At 41.1% G+C, this 25728-nt stretch overlaps 1 protein-coding gene across 2 annotated transcripts in view; it reads right to left on the bottom strand.

The window, feature by feature from the left end:
• The window catches only part of NSUN6 (NOP2/Sun RNA methyltransferase 6), a 49501-nt gene that overhangs the window by 16288 nt on the left and 7485 nt on the right, over window positions 1-25728 (bottom strand). The window contains exons 3-8 of one of the 2 annotated variants that reach the window (XM_045505012.2): window positions 19493-19572; window positions 14565-14674; window positions 13678-13831; window positions 9885-9966; window positions 6513-6632; window positions 1405-1549 (exon numbers count right to left, since the gene is read on the bottom strand). In XM_045505012.2, coding sequence (XP_045360968.1) covers window positions 1405-1549; window positions 6513-6632; window positions 9885-9966; window positions 13678-13831; window positions 14565-14674; window positions 19493-19572 — 691 coding nt within the window. The remainder of the gene's footprint in view (window positions 1-1404; window positions 1550-6512; window positions 6633-9884; window positions 9967-13677; window positions 13832-14564; window positions 14675-19492; window positions 19573-25728) is intronic. The other variant, XM_074358078.1, reaches the window with a different exon arrangement.

Raw genomic sequence — 25728 nt, 5'->3', positions numbered from 1 at the left:
GAGAGTCATGAAAGCACACGGGTCTGCTTATATATTTATGCTATTTCCAACTCAAGGTAGGGTATTATTGTGGACCGCTTTATACAAAGCTAGCTGACTGCCTAAGTAGCCACTGCAACAGTCCAAGTCTCACCCCACGATAACCTTCTGCTTGTGTCTCACTGCACAAGCTCTTATCAGTTTAGCTCATCTCCATCTATCACCATCCTTGCTTTCTTATCTACTGTCTCCAAAGACGTATCTTTTCAAATAAGCAAGTATTTTTAAGGTTTTTAATACATACTGATAAAATCCTCTAGAAAGACTATGCCAATTCACAATTCCATTATCATGAGTGGATTTTTCCCAAAATCCTCATCAAAGTTGTTAATTATGTTATTGGCCATTTGGATTTTTTTTCTTTATATGGTCACATTCTTTGTCTTTGCAGTTTTTCTACTGAGACTTATCTTTTTCCTTGTTGAGGTCTATCCTTGCTTTCACGCTTTAAAATCATCCTCATTGTTAAACCAAATAAATGTTCAGCTAATATCTGCTTCTAGTCATTTTCCCAGTTTAATTCTTTTTTTCAACATTTGCTGAACCTTGCTTTTTTTTTGAACCCTGCTCCATTTTTTTTTTGAAGGGAGAGGTAATTAGGTTTGTTTATTTAGTTATTATTTATTTAATGAAGGTACTGGGGATTGAAGCTAGGACCTCGTGCATGTTAAGCACATGCTCTGCCACTTGAGCTGTACCCTCCCCTTCCCAGTCTAATTCTTGACAGTAAACTTTAATCCATTCTGAAGCTAATTTTGTGTACAATCCTTTCCCCTACCCTCCAAAATAAAAAATCATCTTAGAGCTACTTGCTGACTGATTTACTCTTTCCTCTAGATTTGAGATACTAATTTCTCATATACTAAACTCTTGCACACGTCTGAAGTTATTTTAGGGATCATCCATTCTGCTCCAACTATGCTAGTTATTAAGCTCTATTTTCCTGAGCTCCAAACCTACCTTTCTCTACTCTGCTGTGTGATGCTGAGGTGAGAACTCTGTGAACTACAATTCTCCTTTGCCTGCTGGCTTCAAGATTCACCAACAGGAAGCAGAGAAGTGATGGGACCAGGGAGAGGAGGATAAACAAGAGAGGGAGAGAACAGGACCTGATCCTTCCCACTGGCTTGTTGTCTCTGTCAAAACAATCCCAGGGACAGCCCTTTGCCTTCATGGCTACAGTTTCCAGCTTTTTCCCTTAAGTATCAGTGTGAAGCGGGCATGGTCTATCCCTCAATTCAATTAAAGTGTTAATCCCAGCTACACTTCAATAAAAAATTAAATTAAAAAAAAAAGACTTAAGGTAGCAAAATCTGACTGTTTATAAATCCCAATTATAGAAGCCTAAGATAAAATTTAACTCACCTTCTGTGTCCTTGACCACATCAAGTTTAAGGGCCTTTGTTCCATCAAAGCAAAATGCCCTGATGGAATTCAGCCCCAACAGTAACGCATTCTGCTTTATTTTTTCTACTTTGTTGGATATTTTATCCAGCGCAATCACTTCTCCCTAAAAAAAAAATAAAACAAAATAAAACAAGAACATAAAGAAGTGTAAATCCAAAGCAATCATGAAAATTATTAATAAGGAGAAAAACTGATGAACAATTAGTCTTCCCCACTTTCCTCCTACCACCAGTTTTACAGCTAAATTCATCTTCAAAATGTGTATCAAATTTATATCCAATACTTATTATTCTTTCCTTTTAAAGAACACAATCTTGTCAGGTAATTAATTTTCTTATAATGCTCATCTACTTTTTAATCAATAAAACCCAAAACCAAGAGTAGCATTTGCAATCTTCTACAGAAACTTAAAAATGTCCATTTGTGGTAAATACCACAAATCACCAACTTGGTGTGCCTTGCTCACCTCTGAAAGAGCAGGAACTAATGTTCTAAGACATTTGCCTTCTAGTCCTTTGCGCTACAGATGAATGTCACCTGCAAAATCAATCTTCAACCCAATATCTTGAGCTATAATCATGTAACAAAATTCATGTGAAATCTGACAACCAAAGACAGAAAAGCGTAAGCCTGTATTATCACAGCAAAATGTTCTGGACTGGGATAAAAAGTAGTTCAAAAACATTTCTATATGGTAACACTTTGGTTAAGTCAAAATCAATAGATAAGAGGCTTCCCTTTCATGAATGAGTTGTGACATTCATACGATATTTCAAAGCGTACTGTGAAACAGTACCACGGAAATGGTGACATATGAAGCCTTGGATTTTTTTTTTTTTTTTGCTTTTGTTCCTCCTTGTACGATACATGCATGGATTGCATAGACTATGATACTGAAAATGTGCGGATTACGGTCCTATATGTGGCACTAGCCGTCATCATAGAGCCAATGTATACCTTGACAAACAGGAAAACTGTTTCAAGTGAGTTGAACTGGAAAAGCAGGCAAAAAACCACCAGAATAAGGTTCAAACGTACCACAGTGAAGGAGAAACTGCCCTGGCTGAAGGCTGCTTTTACAAAAGTACAAGACTGGAGGCTACACTGATACAAAATTTGCTTAATATAAAAAAACAAACCAAAGCAGTAACAAAATCTGGGATTCAGTTCTGGCTCAGGGTCTGTGTCGCTGGCCCACAGGGAGACTGCCTAAATGGCTCCAATTCTGCACCCAGCCATGTGTGCCACTCACCCCACGACATCTGGTTGTCCCGAGTCGGGCTCGGCCATGTGATTTGCATCGGCCAAGAGGATGACAGCGAGCAGTGCCTCAACAGCCGGGCTGCCTCTGCTTTGTCCCCTGCCACTGGCAACCCTCAGCTATTGCCTGCTGCTGGGCGCATGCTCCGGCCCTCGCAGGAGGATAGGGGACACACAGACCAGAGGCAGGGCCCACCAGTGGCCTCCACTGAAGCCATTTAGTAAGCCAGCATCAGCCAAACCCAAGCGAATGAGCCACCCAAGATCATCAGAACCTCCAGCTAACCCACAGCTGACCGGGTCCTAGAGCAAGACCAGCGGGGAACCGCTGAACCCACAGACCCCGGAGCTGGCCAGGCGGTTAGCTGTACGCCACCAAGGCTTTGTGGCGGTTTTAACACAGCACCGTAAAACCAGCAGAAAATGCACACACCTACAACATCCAGCCTCCCTTTGGAAAGACTTCTTACTAGAGAGAATAAAATGCCTATGAGCAAACACAATCAATACCACACCATAAATTAAGGCAGATAATTATCCCTTCCTCAAAGCATATAATCTTCACATTTAAACTTCCAGGAAAACTGAAAAATGGTTTGCATTAAACACCACAACTTCATAAAATGAACCCTTTTATTTTGTGTTTTTCACTTTACACACTGGTGGTGTTCAATGCATTTTTCCTTAAAGAGTTTCTACTATTATCACCTTAGACTCTTTTTGGACAAACAAGAGTCATATAAGTTAACAGGCAAGTGTGTCTCCTCTAATGAACCCTGAGTATCAATTCCACAAAATTTAAACAAAAAATATCTTTTTCTTTCTTAAATCTAAGGCCACCTATTAGGTCATACAAGTGCTGCTGCAAGTGTATGTGTGTGTGAGTGTGTGTGTTTATATGCAGCATACAGTGTGTACACACACACACAGGGTACACATATATAGTACTTCATATAGATGGTGTGTGTATTCTATACACGTATTTACACACACATTGTGCAGAGATGGTAGGCTTAGATCTTCAATGTATTTACTGAAAATATAAATTTTTAGACTTACGCATTCTTATCCTCGTTTGAGACATTGTGAATGTTTCAGAAATTCTAATAGTTAAACACTAATGTGTAAGTAATGACAATTTTCATCAGAAGTCTTTGGATAATTAAAATGATCTGCACTCATGAAAGGGAAAAGCTATAATCCCATCCTTGACACAGTAAGAGTTCCTACTGCCTTCTGTACAAGACTGCTTGTAAACCCCTGGATGGTAAATACCTAAGAATCATCAAACAGATCAAAAATGTATCCTCTGATCAAGTTCCAAATCTGGCACTTTTGAGAGTAGGAAATAGTGTATCTTCTATCAAGTAAATTAGCTAGAGAAGGGCTTTTGCTAAATTAGCCTCATGGAAGTGTATTTCCAAGCCAGAAAGTCCTACCTCAAGTATGTAAATTTTTCCTTACTTAGAAATTAGTGCTTGAAGACAACTGCTGAGTTTCCTCGGCCCACAGGAATTTTCACTGCCATATAAACCTGAGCTAATTTAAAGAAGTGACAGTAGATCCACGGCCCGCAATGTTCTCACGTCCTTGCTGGTCTCCTCACCCGGCTTAGAGGCCATAGCACGTTATATGCACTCCCTTAATGCACATCCTCAACGTGCACGCTTGTTTCCCACACCCGCACACAGAAACGCAGCTGTGGTTAAACCTCATTCTTCGCCAACTCCATGTCTATCCCATGCAGCCAAAAGGCGCGTCACTATGCCAACTAACCTGACTTTAAATCCATGACCACTGTGCCTGGGACACTGTGCTGTACACCAGAAACTGACACATTGTAACTGACGGTACTTCAATTAAAAACATACAAAAAATAAAAATAAATTCATGACCACTGTGTTCATGGGGCCCTCCTTGCAAAACAGAATTAAGATGTACCCATAGCCCATTCTCACTCCCATGATCCTAGATGAATACTTCATACCTTCTCCAAACTCTTACCGCTTCCTCCTCATCCCTGTTCTCACCTGATGACCTTGCTTCCTGTTTCAGAGGAAGAGAGGACAACCAGAGGACTCCCAGTCTCTTACACGGCTACCAGCCCAACACTTGTACCCAGGTCCTCGGCCTCCCCGCCTGTTTCCACGGATAAACTCTTGCTACCACCTGAGCCACCTGAGCATCAACTCATGTCCCACTTCACCTACTCAAAGATACTGTTCCAGCAATTTCCCTGTTCCATCTGGTGTTACCAATTTCCCCTTTTAATCTGTCTTTTCTATTAGCATACACTGTTATTTCCCTCATCTTAACAAAAGATGAATTCACCCTCCAACTGCAGCCCCATTTCTCTGCTCTCTGGTACAAACGTCTCCTGACCCTGCAAAGGAGTTGTTCCGATTCGCTTCCTCTGATTCCTCTCATGTTCCATCCAAGCAAGCATGTCCACTCACTGCAACTGCTCATGCGAGGGCCACCCACCACCCACTAGGTGCTGACTCCACGGGGAGCTCTCAGTCCTCACCTCGCATGGCCCGGCAGCCACACTTCCCGCTGCTGCTCTCCCCGACTTCCTCAAGCCCTTTCTTCATGGGGCTTCCAGGGTCTCAGGCTGCTCTGGTTTCCTCCAACGCCCCTGGCCGGTCCTTCTCAGTTCCAGCCCCTGAATGCTGGCACACAGCACCCCTGAGGCTCAGTCTTCTGGCCCCTACTACTTTCTGCTGCCACCCCCATCAGCCTTAGGGCTTTACATATTATCTACAAGTTGGTAACTTCCAAAATGCTATTTCAAATCCAGACCTCCCTCCTGTATTCCAGACTCAAATACCCAATTGCCTCTCAAAGTCATCTCTTGGAAATCTAACAGGACTTCACGTTAATGTATCTACAACTCAATTTCTGATTATTCCCTGTAAAACTTGCTCTTCCCAATAGTCATCCCTATCCAGCAAGTCCATCTTTCCAGTTCCTCTGGCCGAAAACCCAATAATTCTCTCATTTTCACAACCCACATCCAATCTATCAACAAGTCCTAACAGCTCCAACTTAAGAACACATCCAGAATCTGACCAACTTCTTACCACCTCCACGACTCTCCCCTGAATTACCGTCTCCTAAGCGTCTCTGCTCCTGCCCTTGCCCTCTGACAGCCTGTTTTCAAAGCTGCAGCCAAGGCAAGTAGGGAGGCGGCTTACATCACTCTTCTGCCCAAAACACCCAGTGACTTCCCATCACTGGAGTAAAGGTGAAGTCCTATCGGGCCCTGCAAAACAGCTCCACGTGAACATCCTGCCCCCATCCCCACTGCTCTGGTCTCTTTCCCTCCTACTTTCCTCCTCACTTAGTCTAGTCCCACAGAATGATGGAGCTTCTCAAACATCTCATTCAGTGTTCACTCTGAAATGTGAGTATATTTTACACTCGACTCTAACAAGAAGGGTATTATAAATTAAGCCACTGACACTGCAAATCTGATCACTTGATTAGGCTGAGGTGAAATGGAGTAATTTCTAATAGAACGTAGAGAAACAAGCATTCAGAGCACATAATTCTGGTCTGAAAAAATGGATCTATCCTCAACTGGTCAATAACAGCACCCAAAGGAAGCAATTCTGGCACCTCCACTGAAAGCACATCCCTCTTCCCAGCACATCCCTGTTCCCAGCACACTGCAGGCCACTCAGACAAGCACTTCTTCCAGGAGTGCTTGTTTAAACAGACGCCTTTGTACAAAAACAAAATGAAACACAACAAATCCTTGCACCCAGCACAAGCAGAGAGATTGAAGGTAAGGGCGGTCTCACCTGATCCTGCATCAGTGCCGCAATGTGTGTGGTTTTGCCTCCAGGGGCCGCACACAAATCCAGAATCCGCTCTCCAGGCTGAGGATTCAGAACATGAGCTACCACAGCAGACGGCAAATTCTACAGCGGGGGGAAAATAGCAACCAATTATCACAATCAATTATCAACAACTCCACATCATTTTAAATTTCAGAATCAGAGAACATAAAGAAACCTTTGTAGGTAATCCAGTACAGCACCCTCTGCCAAGAGTGTTTTTTCTAAATATACTAGAGTCAGGAAATTCACAATTTCTTAGGGCAACCTGTGATCCCACAGGACATTCACACACACAGACGCACACATGCATGACACATCTCCCCAATCAATTTGGCAGGAAAAAAAAAGCATATTGTCCTGTCTTATTTCAATGGTTCTCAATATTTAGGAGGTCAGAGACTTCAGAAATATGAGAAAACTTTCAATCTTCCTCCCAGAAAATCTAAAAAATTTTGTAATTTCAGGTGCTTCACCATCTAATTCCCCTTTAAAAATCCTCATTTGGGGCTGTTAATGCCACTAAAAGCGCATTTAGGTTCCTAGCTCCTACCACTTCCACACTCTAGTAGGAGAAAAGTAGAATGTGGAAAAAAATTTAGCTATTTCTGATTGGCACCTAGAAATATATTCTAAGATTATACAATCCATCTATAGCAGTAAGTTTTATTAACTCATTAATTCATTATTAGTATTAATTGTATAAGAACTGCTACTATAGGATGGCAGTCAGCCTTAAGTAAGACAGAATAATACCACAAAGTAATTCATTTTTTTAATTACTTGGCAAGAAAAAAAAAGGCTCACAAGCATAGGATTATTTATTTTTTAAGTTTAAAAGTTTCAATGCATTCTCACACCAGAACACTTAGGTCCATTATTAGCATGGACTCAAGAACTGGGAGGAGGTTACAAGGATCTCAAGTGAACCCAAGCTCACCACCTCAGAAAAGAAAATCAACGGTGAGAAGGGAGACACCAGTGAGCAAGCTCTCCCCTCCCTGTGCATCAATGAAGCATTAAAGTCAGAGCAAGTGATTCCAGCACCTGAGGAGCAGTCCCTCCACACTGTGCATGAAAAAAAGCCCAGCCTGTTACAGGTACTTTTTCTCAACAGTCTAATTTATTTCAAAGATATTTAAAAATTGAACTCCAATATAAAAACACTAAAACACACATGTGGCTACTGGAGATTCAGTGATTCTTTACCTAGAGTCAATGGCCATCCCACACTCCTAATAGAGATAACATTAACGCAGTGGCCAAAGAGGACAAATTTCCAATCAAATGTAAGACAATGAGAACCTGGTGGTTATGCAATAAGTTGAAATCATGTAATAGCCCAAGTGGAAAGGCTTCCTTAAATATTTAAATGATGACAAAGTTCTCCTAGAACAGTTTAGTCTACTACCTTTCTCTACAGTATTTCTCAATCCTGGCTACATGACAGAATTGCTTGGTGAGTTTTTGTTTGTTTTGCTTTTCTAACGTGCGGTTTCTCATCTAGAACAGTTTAAGCAGAATTTCTGGCAACAGGGCCTAGGCAACAGTGCTTTTCAGACCCCCCCAGATGCTTCTGACAGTCCAGCCAGATGTGCACCACTGCAATGCTACAGTAATTCACAACCTTGGCTGCAAATTCAAATCACCTGGGAAAGCTTTTCACTATCCTGACCCAGGGCCCACCCTAGCCCATTCAGGTGGTAGGGGTCCAGGCAGCAGGACTTACTTAAAGCTCTCAGATCATCCATCCTCATCTGGCTCTAAAATCAATTATTTACAGAAACCAGGCAATAAGAAGATTAAGTTTCAAGCACCATTTTTGACTTCAGGTAATCTACAATACAACTGAAAGCATCACTTAAGTGTTAAACCTTTAAATGTCAATTATTTCAAGTGAAGGGCATCTAAGGATATTTTTGTAATTCTGTGGATTGTGTTTCAGCAATTCAAAAGTTTCCTTTCTGATTTTGAAAAACCAAATAATATTGCACAGTTACAATTTTCATGATTGTGTGCAACATTCCCATTAACTTTATAGCGTGTATCCTTGTGTAACTTCAAGTGCCAAAGAGAGAGAAAGAATTAGCACTAGTCCTTTACACCCCCACTCCCACACAAAGTGAAGCTTTTTCATTAGCTGCTGGAAACAACAAACAGTACAGATTTAGGGATAATGGTTTCCAGAGAAAGGCAAGGTAAGAGGCATCAGGAAAAAAAAAAAAACAGAAATTTCAGGGATTTTCCCCATACAAGGTGTATAATTGTATGTATCTGTAAAGTACCTGCAGTGACCACACAGAATGGTCAAAGGCTAACAGCTGCCTAACTCAGCTCACAGGGTTATAGCCAGTCACCCTATGAACGACCTCATCTTCACAAGTTCATTGGCTACTGAACATCACTCAAGAAATGGTATCAGTGTTCTTAAGTTCTAAGCCAGTGGAGGCTTGTGATAACATACTCAAAGAGTCCAGCACACCAAACTTTGAAAAAAAATGGGGGGATGGCACAGACCACTGAAGAAGAATCTATATAATCATGTATAATTATAATACATTAGGTTATGTATCCTAATGTTTTACATCATCACTAATGTGGAATTAGATGATAAAAGTAATCTGTTTTTCTATCTGTTCACACCAGAACTCATCTCTGGATTTATAAAGTGACTTCTGGTTACACACGAAGCAGATCAGAGAGCAAATGTCACCCACACTTAGGTTGGAGTTCAGATGCCATTAATTACCAACTGCATGACTTTGTTCAAGAAAGATCTACCAGATCTGGTCTTCAGTATCTTCATCTTATGTGGGAATAATAATAAGACTAGTAACAGTAATAATGCCACCTAACCAGCAGACTGTAGTGAATCATACGAGCCAGTGTCCCTGAGAATACACACAGGCTGGACAAGGCAGAACAAAGGACCCGTCACATCACAGTCTGGTCCTAACTATCTGACCAAAACCTGTCAGCAGCACACCACTTGTATCTCAACTCAAAATTAGACATGGAACACTCACATGTACAGCAAACACATGCATTATTTAGGAATTAATATTCTGAGGTGGAAAAAGCAGTAATTATAATAAGTGATTAAAGCACCGCTGGGCAAAGGAAGGGAGAAAAGGTAGTTAAAAATCGTTTGAGAAAAAGAAAGAGAGTGATTACTAAGCTTTTTGTTACTATTTAAGCAAGCATAGCTCAGAAAATATATAATACATGAGAGAAAACTATGTTAATAGAAATGGAAAAAACCAACCCTTAGATTTCAAATAGTTCACACAAGTATGTTTCGGTGTCACTAAATATTTCACTTTGACAAATACTTACCTGTAAAAATAAGTAGCTGGGCAGTACATTGTCGAATGAAGGGCTGAGATACACTGGTTCCGTCATTCTCACGCCTATCCCCCTGAAAAACAGGAAATCTAACGTTACTCCATGTCAGTTACACAGTCTGTACAAACTCCATTTCTAGGAACACACTCAAGCAGTTTGTCAAATATAAGGTGTTCCACCTTTTAAAAACCTTTTTAACTCAACACCAAAATAGAGTATTCCTGTGAACTCTTTCTGAATTTTTACCCACGGTAAAGTAGGCCACTGAGAACACTAGGATTAAGTTACATAAATTTTTCACTTAGGCACCTCTGCATTTCTTTAGAGATTTGAACAGACTAAAAAGCAAAGGACATCTGAGTCTTTATTTATAGATGCATTCTAATCTTTCTGGTAATAGATTTATGATCATTGTCATTAGCCTTTCAATTCAGTTAACATTTTGTGAAGGCTTCAGTTTGTAAGGCACTAGGCTAGGTATTTGTATGAAAAATTAAAATATCTGTAATAATCATGCCAATATCAGGCCATGACAAACACTGCTTTCCTCTCATCTCTCTAGACAGTAACTGCTCAGTGCTGACACAGTCCTTGAGATGATGTCTGCCACCTCTGTCCCATTTATTGAGTGGCAGTGAAACTGATCAGAGCAGGAAAGGCCAGGACCCAGAACAGCCTGGCAGACAATGATCCACTAGGACAAACACTGCAATCTGGAGAGGCTGTCAGAGGCTCTCCCCAGGGAGAGAGAGAGTACACAGGTGTACTGTTAGAGAAAGCCACGGTAGCCAGGTGCACAAGGCCACACAGAGGCAGCAAAAACAAAGAAAAATTAACGTGGGGTTCTGGGAAGTCGAGAGGCACAGAAAAATGCGCAGTCTGATCATAAAGATGAGGATACATAATCAGGATTTAAATGAGCTACAGGAGTACAAGCAAAGAAGAGAGCCCAAGTAGGGAGAGCAAGAACAGAGTCCACAGACACAGCATGGTAGGCAAGGTCACGGCTGACGAACAGATCTCGGCAGAGAAGCCCCTACACGGGGGTTCTGTACCCTACTTGATGTAGGCAGCTGGGCGAATTTTTACTCACACTTCTGATACCAAACGTGTGGGGCTCTCTCTCATACCAACCAATTCTCCAACCCTCTGGACACCAACTGGGTGTCCTACAATTCAATTCAATTCAATTCTGACATGAATGGCCCGGGGTCACTGTCAGACAGCAAAGATGCAGCCCAGTAAGACCGGCCCCATCCCAGACACCAGCTGCACATCCCAGGTCGCCACCTGTCCTTGGAGTGACTGGCTATAAACCTGGAGGTTCCCACAACTCCTTCCTCAGATTTGATAACTCACTAGAATGAGTCACAGAACTCAGGAACACACTTTACTTATGGTTACCAGTTTATATGAAAACAGTTCAACTGGGGGACAGCCAAACAGAAGAGATGTACAGGGCGAGGCAGGGGAGGGGCATGGAGCTTCTGTGTCCCATCCTGAGGCACCACCACTCTCCCAGCTCCCAGATGTACTCACCAACCTGCAAGCTCTCCAAGCCCTGAAGTTTAGTGTTTTTTTTAAAGAGGTTTCATGACTTAGTGGATGATTAAATCATCAGCGAGTAGTGATTGGCTCAATCTCCAGCCTCCCTCTTCCCCAGAGGGCTGGGGGGTGGGGCTGAAAGTTCCAACCTTCTCATCACATGGTTGGTTGCTCTAGCAAACAGCCCCCATCCTGAAGCAATCTGGGGGATATAAAAGCACTCTTATTGCTCCTAAGATTCTAAGAGTTTTAGGGGTTGTGTGCCAGAAATCCAGGACAAAGATCATATCACTTATGTAGTTCTTATTATGCCACAATAAATTTATGCTGCCCTTAAAAGTGAAATAATTTCTGTAGCCTTTGTGGGCTGTCTCTGAGGGAGTCTGACTGTATGTGCTAACTCCTTTTCTTCTTCTTCCCGTCCCTTTCATCCTCACTCATTCATTTATCACTTGGTATTTCCAAATCTGCACTTTTAATCAGTTAAGACTCTTGTCCTTGCTTCAATCAGGATTAAATCAAACCAATTTAATAGCTCCTGCCTCTGAGCAGAAAATACACAAAAGAAGCTTCTGAAATGTCACTGCCTCACATTCAAAAGTCAGTACTTTGTTGAGACACCTGGGGCACTGACCTTGATCAACACCTTGCCCCCGCACCCAGAGTCTAGACCCATTACTAAGTGCCTTGAATTCCATGACCCGATCACTCCCTGGTAATTTAAATGACCTTCTGACTTACAGGACCCAGTCCTCTGAGAAATACTGAAACTCACATTCATGCACCTGCCTTCCTCACCTGCTTCCCACACAGCGCTTCAAGTTCTGGTGCCCCTTTGACCCTCTCCTTCTGATCACCCCTACCAGCACAAGAGTGTCCATCTATACAGACAAAGAATAATTTAAGCCAGTTATTTTCTTTTAAGATTATTTCTGTATAGCATGCATCTCCATATAATAATGCAAAATACAAGACCTCAATCTTAGTAAATTCATCTATCTGAGTCTACGAATGATTCAACTGTCTAGAATCCAAGAAACCAAAGGGCACAAATGTACTTTTAGTAGAGTTGGTCCTAAAATTTTAAAAGAACATAATTAAGAAACAGTGCATACATGTAGCATTATTTATTGTGGAAGCAAGCTATTTCTCAGAGAGGCAGAGAAAGAAACCGTAACAGCCTAACTCAATGCTGAGTTTAAAAATCAGCAGTTTCTTGAAAGGCTACCTCCTACTCCCACCAACAGAGGAAACATTACTCAGAAGTCGGCCGACACAGCTACCGGAACTACATCAAATGGGAGGATGAAGCGTGTACCACTAACACCAACCAGAGGAAGCAGTCAGAACGTCAGCCCCCCACTACAGACCCAGAGATCGACACAGCAGATGTATGCACCATCTTCAATTTCACAAAGCCTTCTAAGGAGAGGATTTTTGTTCCTGGACACTTGGAAAGTCTGTGATCTCTAGAGGTAGGCAAAAGCCTGTTTCTCCAGAAGAATTCATTTCAACCATACATCCAAAGTGCTGAAATACGAAATACTGTCCCAGGACTCGGGGAAGTGGCCAGTCCTAGCTGCATCAATTCACAGCTTTCAGCACGTCTCCGTCAGCTGTCAACTTTGGAATAATGGAACTGTCCACAGAATTCCTGAAACAGGCAGAAAAGACTAAGCAAAATAAGAAACGGGACTGCCCACAGGTTTAATTTATTCAGAGCCCGTAGCAACCAGAGATGGTTTTAAACTGACTTGTATCTTAATTTGGTTTGAGTAAATCCAAATGTTAATTTTTGACCACAAGGATTCATGTGAGTGCAGGCTTTCTGGTAAAATTTTTAGTTAAATTTTTTTTTAAGTTCTTAAATTAAAATCATAAGCTTTCCCTGTTACACAGACTGTTAAAAAAAGATCTTGAAAGGTCATCTAATTCATCCTTTATCAAGAGAAGTAATGTTTCCAAAGTTAACTGCAAATGGAGAAGTAAAATTATTTGACAATTACAGTGCACCTAGTTTCTTACTTAGGCTCTTTAATCTGAGCATTTACTTATACCCAAAAGCATTTCTTTCCAAAAAAAAAAAATGGCCAGATAGGTTAAACAATTATTTTTCAGTTGAATCTACACCAAAAAAAAAATTCATATAATGCAAACATGTATTTTTTACATTGTTTTTAATGTTCTTTGACCCACAAAAAGGATGCTTATTTGCCCCAAACAACATTTGATGACATACTTCAGTTCAGGTAGCCCACTGAAGATTTCTCTGCGGCTTAGTTCAGAAATCCCATTTCCAAGAAATATTTTTGTTCCATCAAATTCTTTGGCTCCTTTCTTACATTTGCCTTTAATATCAGAGTATATGGAAACAACATCTCCAGCTTTCATAACTAGAGGAAGAAGAAAATCAAATCATGCTGATCTATCTATACAGTGAAAATTCTTTAAGTTTTAAGACCAGGGACGTCTAGAGGCGTAAAGCAGTCTGAACAGGCTCATTGTCTCAATATAACCCCTAAGAGAGAATGTAGCTCTTTACTTTTAAATGTTCCCTAACAACAAATCTAATTGAAGATTTTTTTTCCTAAGAAAACAAAGATATAGAATAGTCTTCAAAACATCCTACCTCGATTGGAAGTCTTAAGCTGAGCAAAGAGGAAGAATATCTTCTATTTATTTTCCCCAAACCTAACACTCCCTAAAAGAGTAAGTTAAGAATATTGAGTTTCACCACAAAATTAAGATTCCAGGTGCTGAATGTTCCCCTCACAAATGATAGGGTAGCAGCCTGGGGTTTTAGAGCACCAGAGGAAAGAATACAAAACAAAATTTCCCTGACATCTTACACCCTATTAAGCAGTCATGATCCTTTAAACAAACATCATTACACACGTCCTTATCTAGAATGGAAAAACTGGCAGAAAACCTCACACGGATGCCTAATGTGTGAGTCCATACCAGACACATCCTTTAACTGGCTATACTAAAATGCAAAGCTTGGAATATAACTTTATTAAAGCAAATTTGAAAAGTATCTGAGTGATAATTTAATACATTTCTCATTTGAAGATACATACACACTTTAGCGAATGTTTTACAGAGAAGTCTAAAGACTGTGCTCACATTTGGAGGCAGACACGATTCCTGGAACATAGACGTGGGCTCCTCGTAACACTGCGCTGCCACACTGGGCTCCGACGACAACCTCGCAGTGTTGCTGTTTTATGTTCTTCCTGGGGACACAAGACGAGAGAAATTGACCACAGTGATACACGTCCAGTGCCCACCAGCCTGTGCAGTGTTTCAGTCTGAAGCCTACATAAATAACCTCTCTAGTTCTGACTGCCACTTATCCATAAAGGAGACAAAGCTGAAAAAAGGAAGATAAACATAGAGGAAATACTTTTCAAAAAAATGAGAAGATGATGAAGATGATGGGCATTTGAGGAAGAAACAATAGCAAGAGGACGCTGGTGCAAGGTGGTATGTGGCACCAGAAACTGCTTCATCAAATACAACAAACTAGTGAATATAACAAGGCAGCAGCGACTCTCAGATACACAGGACAAACTGGCGGTTACCAGTGGGGAGAGGGGAGGGGGAGGGGAGTCAGGCGGTACAAACTGTTATGTATACAGTAAGCCACAAGGATACGCTGCACAACACAGGGAACGGGGCCAGTGTTTTATAGTAACTATAAATGGAGAATAACCTTTAAAACTGTGAATCACTATATTGTACACCTGTAACTTATATAACATGGTGGTAGCAATTATACTGCAATAAAAAAAAAAAAAAGAGGCAGGATGGAGATGACAGGAAATGACACACAGGGCAGAACAGGTGGCTGAAGGTGCCCTGTGGGGCCCAGCCTGTCTGCTGTCATCAGCTCCGACGCCTTTTGTGTCAGAAAGGACACAATCAGGTGTTTCTACTCCAATCACCCAATGAAGCTTTATGCGGGCTGAAGTCACAACCCACCCCTGCCCCAGCCAAAAAACCGCTGCTTCATCATTTAACAAGCACTGTGCTTCCTAACGGCATTGGGAGAGAAGAGAAATGAAGTCCCTGTCTTCACACACTAAAACACACAGCACACAGGGAACTCACAAACGTTTCTAAAGTGGCAGGTTGTTGCATGGGAAGTTATTAATATTTTAAACTAGACAGGGACAAAGATAAGTCTTGTTTTCTTCCTTTGCTGTCCAACATTTTTGTTTTTTCAGGATGGGGTTAGATAGTTAGGTTTCTTTAAGCATTTTTAATTAATTATTTATTTTATTTTATTTTTTAGTGGAAGTACTGGGGATTGAACCCAGGACCCTGCGCATGCTAAGCACACACTCTACCGCTGGGCTATACCCTCCCCGCCTTTTTTTTTTTTTTCGGTCTAACATTTTTCAGTGTTCTCCAGCTTCTCCCCTCCCCTCCACTCCTTAGATCACCAAAACCCACGCATCACTTCTAACACTCAGGACAGACATTTTCAATGGACAGGGGGTGCCCGTGTGATCAACCCCAAATACAGATCTTGAGAACACTTCATACGTGCTGTCACAGCTCCTTGCTGGGAGAATTAAGTGTCCTTTCTCTCCATGATCTCCAAACGATCACATCTCACTAAACTTCTCAGTTTTACACCACTCCTTCCTGGTCCCACACATTCTCACTGCTCATTCTCTGGCTATTTCTTAAAGACGTTCACTTCCCCCCACCCCCAACCAAGTTCAAAACCATGCCAACCATCTCTTCTCACTCTGTATCCTAAACCTTGGCAATCTCACAATTTCAATAATCAGTTACAAAAACAATCCACATTTTCTAACAATTAGCCTTTCTAGACTCTGATTACCTGCAGGTAGCTGTATATAGATGTCTCACAGTTATTTCAAACTCAACAAGTCCTAAATAATGTCATTTTTCTCTGACCCACTCCTTAAATCCTTGGTTAACACCCCAGAGCTCTTCGTCCTCTTGTGTTTCCAGTCTTGACAAACTACAAAGTGTCATTATCTACCTGAATAACCAAACTGGAGAGTTTGGCATCATCTTAAATCTCTTCTTCCTGAAACTCCTAACTTAACACTCACTGAGTTACCAGTCATGCCAGCTCTAATCCTGACAGATCTGCTGGGCCCGTCCCCTCACACAAGACATGAATCACCTCTCAACCTGACAACTGAAATCCCTTCCTGCCTTTCACCTCCAATCGCTTTCAGAGCCTCCTGATGCCTTTGGTGTGCTTCAGTTTCATTTTTAAGTATCCAGACGTGAATTTATTTTTACTTTTGGCCTCAGGCTTACTGTACTTCTTAAAACTTTCACCAATCCTGGAAAATTACTAGTCATTATATTTTTTAATGTTGTCTCTCACCCATTCTTTCTAATCTCTCCATCTGAGACTCATCAGAAACATGTAGTACCTTTTCATTCTTTTTCGATGATATGGTTTCATACTTTGAATGGCTTTACCTGTCTCTACCGCATTCTGGGTAATTCCTGAGTCATCTCCTACTTCATTAATTCTCTCATCTGCTGGGTCTAATCTACAGTTTAACTCATTAAGTGCGTTTTAAATTTTAATATTTTAATTTCTAGAAACTCTTTCAGTTTTTATTTTCTTCTTGGGGTCTTTTTATATTTTAGATTCTCACCCTTGTTTTTAATCATTTCAAAGAAACTGATCTTACAGTCAATACCAGTTAGCTCTATTTGCTGCAGTTCTGGCGGGGACTCTGATCCCTTGGTTTGTCGTACATGCTGGTTCTCATTCATGGTGGTTTGATTCCTAGTGCAGGGTTTAACTACTGAGAAGGGTGCATGGCCTGGACTGACAGGTGCCACTTCTGAGTCATTTAGCCAAGCACCTAAGGAACTGGCTTGGGATCCAGTTTTTATGTTAATTTCCCAAACTGCAGCTTTCAAGACCACTTGGCTAGTATGAATCTGAATTCCAAACCCTTACAGGTATAGAACTGTAGTTCTCAGAGATTTTTTTTCCTCCAATCCAGACTCTAAGGCAAGAGAGATCCAGTTCCTAATTACTGCCTTGCACTGACTGCTGGGCATTTCTCACCTCCTAGTGTTAATATCCTGTTGTTAAAACCAAAGCCCCTATTGTAAAATGACTATAACTCAATAAAAAAATGTTTAAAACAAAAACAAAAACCAAAGCCCCTAAGTTTAGGGGACCAACCACCTCCTATTCCAAATGCCCCAACTCTCAAATCTTACTTCACAAGCTTATTGCTATTTTCAGTTACTGTACACTCTAACCCCTGAATATGTCACTTAGGTTCTTTATCACTCAGTGTGCATTTTATGACCTGTATTTTATTCTGTATTCCTAGGCATATGTACAGAGACATCCCCACATTGTCTAGTTCACCACAGTCAAACTTTTTTGACTGTAACGCAATGTAGGAAATGTGCTTAAATCACATCCCAGGACCCGTGTGTGTATATATACACACACTTACATTTACAGCAAACATTTCATGAAATACCTGTGTACAATCCAATGTATTATAAAATACCTCTTTTCTTTTAAAATAATGCCTATTAAAAATAAACAATTAAATTGATTTTACTACCTACTCATGGGTCATGATCTGCACACAGTCTGGAAAACACAGCTTTATGCTACTACCAATAGTGTATTTCTAAAGTCATGACTCTAAGAAGAACTATTTGTCTCCTATAATCTATACAAAAAACAAAACAGTCCTTAGTTTAAAAAACAAAAATCTCTATACAGTTCACAGCCTGCCTCTCCTAACTTCTTCAAAGTCTCCTTTCTTCAATCTCTCTGAAAACAAATGGAGCAGCCAAACCTGATCACTTCCGTCAAGAACCACCACGTGTGTCTCTGTGTCTCTGCATGTGCTTCCTCTCCGCCCAGCTTCCTCGTGCCTACTTCATCTCCGCATGCACCTAATGCTTACTCTTCTTCAAGGCTCAAGTGAAGTAACGTCTATTTGGAGGAAATCTTTACCCATCTCTTTGCACTCAGTCCTCTGCTCTGCTCTGATGGTCCTTCACTCACACCTCTGCTGAGGCATTTACTGCATCAGACTTGTACCCACATTCCCTGCTTTTGGACTAGACAACTATATTTCATCCATCTTTGTAACATCTTTGGGTCTCACACATAGCACCAATTCAAAAAACATTTTGTGAAAGGGAACTTTATAGTGCTAATCAAGAGAGTTTTTGTGAGAATAACCATTTCATGGGAAGGAGAGAATGGAAGACTACGGAGAAGAGATGAACACAGTGGGCTGGAACTGCTGTCCTTTCTTTGGAAGGCCTGGCTACAAGGCCGGTCCTCGGCTGGTGTTCGGGAACTCGGAACCAGGAGCAGTGCCACTATTAACTGATGAAGGTAGCTCGCCACTCTGAAAAAGTACTGAACCACTGCTCGACTGCTGACCACTAAACTATTTTAAAGCTTTAGCAAAATGAGCATTTTTATATTTATTACGACTCTTGGGGTATTAAAAAATTACATCATAATTAGGGACTTTAAAATGCTCTTTGGGAACAGAACTCTCATCATAATATGAAAGTCTTTTGTTTTTTTCCAATTTTAAAACATATGCCTTCCAAATACAGCATCTGAGTAGGACAGTTCCCGTTCTACTCAGAGAACACGCACCATAATTTAACATAATCGTGAATTAACAAAATTTTACAAATATATCTGCTTTAAAAGTAGGAAATATGTTGCTTTGTATTTTTGTTGTAGCTAAAAAATATACAAGTAAAAAAAGTAAAAGTTTCTTAGAAAGTAGAAAAAAATCAGTAACTGTATTAAATTAAACTAAAATTACTCTCAAGGTATCTGAGCTCATTTCTAGTCTTCTTTTGTAATATTTTCATGACACAGTATAAAGTCAGCATTTATGAAATCTGTGAATGCCTATCTAAACAAAGTTGCTATTAATGGACACACTTAGCACTGTCACCAAACAGTAAAAAAAAAAAAAAGAACCTGTGACAAATTTTTATTTCAAAGAATACAATTTGCACACAAAACAGTTGTTACAAACCTAGGTCCAATGACAGGAATAAGTAAGACATCCTGCAGCTCTGGATGCTGAAGAACAGGAAAACTTAATCCATTAAACTGCTGTTAAAAAACAAACACACAGGATTACAAAGGGATCAGCGTATTTGCTAAATTTCAAATTATGGAGCTTCTCAATCTCGTTACCTAGCAGAGCATAAAGCTTGGTTTAGAATATTTTCACTTTATTCCATGTGATATTATAAGCATCAAAGACTTCAAAACAAGTGTTTTCTCTATAATATAATTCTGAAGTAACTTCTTTGTAAGGCTCAATTTTGCTCAGTTTGACTTTGTAAATAGAAACCCTGTTTACCATAAGTGACTTGCTTTGAAAACATATGCAATATAAAATTGCATGTAGTACACTCTTTTAAGAAAAGCTTCTGAATAAGACATTAAAGACTGAGATTATTAAATACTATTTATTACATACTAACCACACTGGATGCCCTGTCAGTTTTGGTGAGGTTCTTTTTGGCAAAGGTTTAGGAGTTTCAGGAGCCTTGACCACACTTGGCCTGCAGACTGGGGACAGGTGCTGGGGCCAATGAGAGCCAACTGACTCCACAGCTACACTGGTAGCTTCAAACTGGTCACAGTAGGAGAATTTACACCATGAAGATCAACAAACACCACAAATCAGGGTTATTTTACCCAGAAAGTGGGTTGCTCAACATGCAGCAGCACACCACGGTTGCAGGCAGAAGACCACCGGGCACCCCATGCAGCAGAATCAAGAGCAGAGGAGTGGACTGGACAGCAAGGACTGGACACGCTAGCAGAGAGCAACGTGCAAACATCTGAGAACAAGTCTCCGCCACCCAGGATAACCGAGGGATTATCAACCCAGTCATTTTCACGTACCGCTCAAAAGAGCAGTAATGATAACGTGTACCTGCACTGGCTTGAAGTATCCATGTGCTGCTAGAGAAGACTTCCAAAATCAACTTATTGCCAAGTTGATAAGGAAAGAGGAAAAAAACCTTATTATTTTAGAAACCTAACTACATTTCTACCAAGTCAACAGCTCTCCTGACTTCTGCTTCTTCCAGGCCAAGGATCTTTCAGACTAACCATATCCAAGAGACAGCTAGTAAGAAATCTGGAGGGTAAAGTCCGCATTCAATCAGACCACTCTCCCTTTCTCTTCCCCTCTCTCCCTCACGCACTCTCATCACTGGAAGCCTTATAGTATCCAGGCTATGGTAAAGTGATCCTTCCAAGGAGAAGGTAATCAATTTTGTTATTTGTTTTTCTTTTGTTTTAAAAGCACTTTTTCTTTAGACAATAGAAATATTTTACAAAGAGATCAATCCTTCTCAGGCCAAGGTTTTCTTTCTCTCTTTTTCTATCAAATATTAAAACGATAGAGAAATAACTTTCATAAAACCACACATGCTTAACTTTCATAAAACATCACAAATAAACTTTCTTTTTTAAACCAAGCATATCACCTGCCTCCTTTTCTGTTTCTGCCCTGTGACCTTTTAAAAACAGCCTTAATGACATTTAAGTTACATACCAGAAAATGTACCCATTTTAAAGGCACAACTCAATTTTTTGTAAATTTACAGAATTGTGCAACCATCACTACAAGCCAGTTTTAGATCACTTCCATCACTGCAAAGTCTCCCCATCCCCAAGTGCAGTCAATCTCTATTCCTAGCTCCAACCCCAGGCAACCACTAACTTACTTTCTCTATCTCTAAATATGCCTTTTCTAGACACTTCATATAAACAGAATCACATAATACACCATGTCTCGTGTCTGGCTTCTTTCACTTAGTGTAACAATGTTTTTGAGGTTCATCCACGGTGTAACATGTGTCAGCTCATCACTTTACTGCTGGGTCGTGTTCCTCTGTGTGAAGAGTTGTCCACTGATGGACATTTGGGTAGCTTCTCGCTTTTGGTTATTATAAACAATGCTGCTATTAATGTTCACGTTCAAGCATTTGCATAGAAATATGTTTTCATTTCTCTTGGGTGGATATCTAGGGAGTAGAACTGCTAGGTTGTACAGGAAGTTTAACTTTTTAAGCGACTGTTTTCCAAAGAGACCAAACCATTTGACATTCCCATCTGCAATGCATAAAGTTCCAGTTTCTCCACATCCTCACCAGCCAAATGGAATTTTTAATTATTAAATTTCAGTATTTGACCCAGAGAAATTTGGAGACAAAGTGCCCACTCATATACTATTCAGGACATGCCTTTAGGACACATGTGACCTTTGGAACGTAGAAAAAGAAGGAAAATTTATCATCTAAAACCTCCTCCAATTCCCCTTTCCTGCTAGAAATAGGCACCACTCTACCACCGGTTTCTTATCTAGAGCTGACGACCTAACCTTCTCTGTCTCATCTTAACCTTTAAGGAAAGGGACTCAAAGCCCAGAGGGAGTCTGTCTGCCTCATCTTAAATACTAGCCCATGAGATCTTATATTCCCATCACACTGGGGTACTAGATTATCTAAACTCTAGGAATAACTTGCTAGAAAACAATCTGGATCTGCCTGAGTTAGGGACACCTCTGATGGGCCTCAGAACAGGTTTCTTTCAGCTCGCTGAAAACTTACACGCATGGCTATATAAAAGTCATCATCTTAGTTGCTTAGAGGAACTGCCTAATTTTATGCCTAATGCCATTACTCTCAATAAAATGATCACCCTTATTAAAAATCAGATTAACCTTTCTCTGAGTCTTATTTACACTAAGTTCTGGTCTGATGCAGCCAGAAACCACTGCTGGTTCTTCTTATAACACGGTCATCTACTCACTACTTGAAGTTATAGAACTGTCCCTAAAGAGAGTATGATAAACATTCCATAAATGGACTGAGATTAAAGATAAAATAAATGAATCAGTATCAGTAATAATTTTCTGAAAAATTCTCAAAGTTATATGTAAACTGATAACACTGCCTGTGAGGTACAAAGGGTACTCTTTAAATCATGCTTACCTCTTGCTTTTCACTTAGGTGGCAATTAGGTAGAAATAAGTCTGCAGACAGCTACCCATGGTTACTTGTTATAAGAGATTTAATAACTACAAAATGAGGTGTGAAATAATCTCTGTAGGAATCTGTTTTCCTCCATCTTACATTTCTTTGGGGGCAAATTTCAGTGCCCAGTGTATGAAACACAAAATGCACAGCTTTTGAAAGCAAAGAATGAAGATAATATAAACAAGAAAATTCAAATTTTTTCTGCTTGGAATGTAAAAAGTGCCATTTTATAATACTGTGTTCACAGAAATGATTATCATGCCAAATCTATCTTATTGGTTGAACAACAACAACAAAAAACTTGTGCTGATTTATTTAAAATACATTTTTTACGGAGACGGAGAAGATGGCGGAGTAGAAGGACACTCGCAGGTCACCCTCTCCCACAAATACACCAAGACCCACATCTACAGACCCACTCAGCGAACCAGAGCACCTGTGGAATTCCGACAGAACATCGCCCTCTTCAAAAGATAAAGACCAAAAACCTGGTAGGAGAAAAGGAAAAAAGAAAGAACAAAAGGCAAAGCAGCGCGGGACGGGTCCAACGGGGAGGGAGCGGCAAAGGAGGACTGGCGCTCGCTCGCTGGGTCTCCCCTCTCCAACTGAGAGGCCAGCGGGACGGAGGGGGAGCCTCCGAGGCTCGGATCTGTACAGAGCAGCCCTTGACTGACAGAACTAAGTTAAATGGGCACAGAGAGTCCCCCCGACACCCAGCCTGAGACGCGGGCCGGCAGCCGCAGGCAGAGCCAGGCTGCACAAGCCGGGCGGAGGACGGAAGCAGCTGCACGGAGGCAGCCCCGGGGGAACGCAAGGGGCTGCGCGCCGTGGCTGTGGGTGCACAGGGCAGAACAACCTGGGCCCTCCATAAAACAACAAGGTTGATGTGCTCTAGGGGGAAGGGTGCACACCCCCATCTCTGAAAACCCGCGGAAAGTTTTTGGGGGAAGAGAGGCGGGGCTCAGGCACAGCCGCCATATCCTCCGCGCTGAGCACTCGGGCGGCGGCGGGGGCGAAACCTGCATCCGCACCAAAGGGCTTAGCAGCCTCAAAGGCCAGACTGAGACTGGCCTGCAGCCCGGGGCAGATAGGATCCTTCCATCCTGGTCCCTCAGAGAACTTGCTCCACAAAGACAAACAAGGAGCTGGGTTTTGGCTCAGAGCAGGGACAGGGCTGTCCCTCGGTCTTCCTGGAGCCCACCCGCGGAGCGCCGACCAGGGCGGAGCGCGCAGCCTCACAGAGAGCGGAACTACCGGCGGTGCAGGTGGAGGGAGAGCGCCCCCCCCCGCAACCGCCCCCCCCCCCCCGGCCTTTCGGGCAGGAACACAGCCCCTGACCGAGGTGCTGGGAGGGGGTACGACCCGCCCTCCTACCCGGCCAGTCTGCAACATCTGACTGCGGCATCCGGAGAGGCAGCGACGCGCCCGCCCACAGCAGAGAGCTGCACCTGACCCAGTGTTAGGAGGAGGCGCGATCGGCTTGCCGACAGGTGCTGGGAGCGGCACAGAAGAGGGCGCCAACGGAGGGCCTCTGAAAACAGCAAGCTGAGCTTCCAAAACAGGACGAAGACAGAAAGACTTCACATTAAAAGCACACAAACTCCAGGAGAACACCGACAACCCCCTTTTTTTTTTTTTTAAATCTGTTTTTACCTGTTCTATTTTCTATTACTCTCTTAATCTTTACTTCTTAATTCATTTCTATTTCTCTTGGGTTTTGATGTCCTGCTATTGATTAGACACAGGTTTCAAGTACATCTATTCATCCCCCCACTTTTTTTGTAAAGGTTTTAAAAGGACGTCTCAGCCCAATTAATACTCTGCTTCAACTCACTCTTCTATTATTCATTATACACTGTTTTCAAACCCTCCTTCTCCCTTCTTTTAAAATTCTTTCTCTCTCTTATTTTTTTTTCTTTTTTTCCAAAGTTCTACTCCTAAATAGGCATCAGATAAATAAAATCCTTAAGGACCAAAATAAACAACTGATACTCCATAAACCACAGTGCCAAAGAGGTATGAGCAAGATGAAGAAGCAGAAAAAGCTTTCCCAATTAAAAGGACAAGAGAAATCCCCTGAAAGAAAGATCAATAAAACAGACATCGATAGCCTACCAGATCAAGATTTCAAAAAAGGAGTGATCGAATTGCTGAAGGAATTAAAAGAGATAGTGTTTAGAGATATAAAATATGTCAAAAATGAAATTGAAGCTATAAAGAAGAGCCAAGTAGAATGGGTAAACTCATTGACAGAGATGAGGAATGATCTAATAGCTGTGCAAAGCCGACTAGATAATGCAGAGGAACGAATTAGTGATCTAGAAGACAGGGCAATAGAAAGCACCCATTCAGAAGAACTACAAGAGAAGCAAATAAAAAATAATGAAAATAGCATAAGGGACCTATGGGATAATATAAAGCGTCCCAATCTTCGCATAATAGGGGTCCCAGAAGGAGAAGAAAGAGCAAAGGGGATTGAAAAGGTTTTTGAAGAAATCATGACTGAAAACTTCCCAAACTTAAAGAAGGAATCAGATATCCAAGTACAGGAAGCTCAGAGGGTCCCAAACAGGAAGAACCCAAATAGACCCACACCAAGACATATCATAATCAAGATGGCCAGAGTCAAGGATAAAGAAATGATTCTAAAGGCAGCAAGAGAAAAGCAAAGAGCAAGTTACAAGGGAACCCCCATAAAGCTCTCAGCTGATTTCTCTACACAAACACTACAGGCCAGAAGGGAGTGGCAAGATATATTCAAAGCCCTGAATGAAAAAAAGATGCAGCCTAGGATCCTTTATCCAGCAAGGCTATCCTTGAGGATAGAAGGAGAAATAAAGAGTTTCACAGACAAAAAAAAAGCTGCAGGAGTTTAGCAACACTAAACCCATGCTAAAAGAAATATTGAAAGGGCTATTCTAAATAGAAAAGCAGCAGGATGCTACAGAAATGAGAAACACACAACTGGAAAGGTGATAACTCATGAATTACAAATAAAGTAAACATGAAATTATAAAATAAGACATACAAATCACTGAGAGTGGGAGAGGGAGGCAGGGAAATATAGAATATTTTTTTCTTTCTTTTTAAAATTTTTTTAACAGTAGGATGGGTTTGAGATCATGTTACTATCAGTTTAATAAAAACAGTTATAGTAATGGGTTGATAGATTTACAAAAAAGGGTAACCACAAGCCAAAAATTTACAA

This window comes from Camelus bactrianus, chromosome 35, assembly GCF_048773025.1.
Source record: "Camelus bactrianus isolate YW-2024 breed Bactrian camel chromosome 35, ASM4877302v1, whole genome shotgun sequence".
Lineage (NCBI taxonomy): Eukaryota > Metazoa > Chordata > Mammalia > Artiodactyla > Camelidae > Camelus > Camelus bactrianus.
Note: the sequence above shows the minus strand (reverse complement) of the source record. Positions and strands in the feature narration are given on the sequence as shown.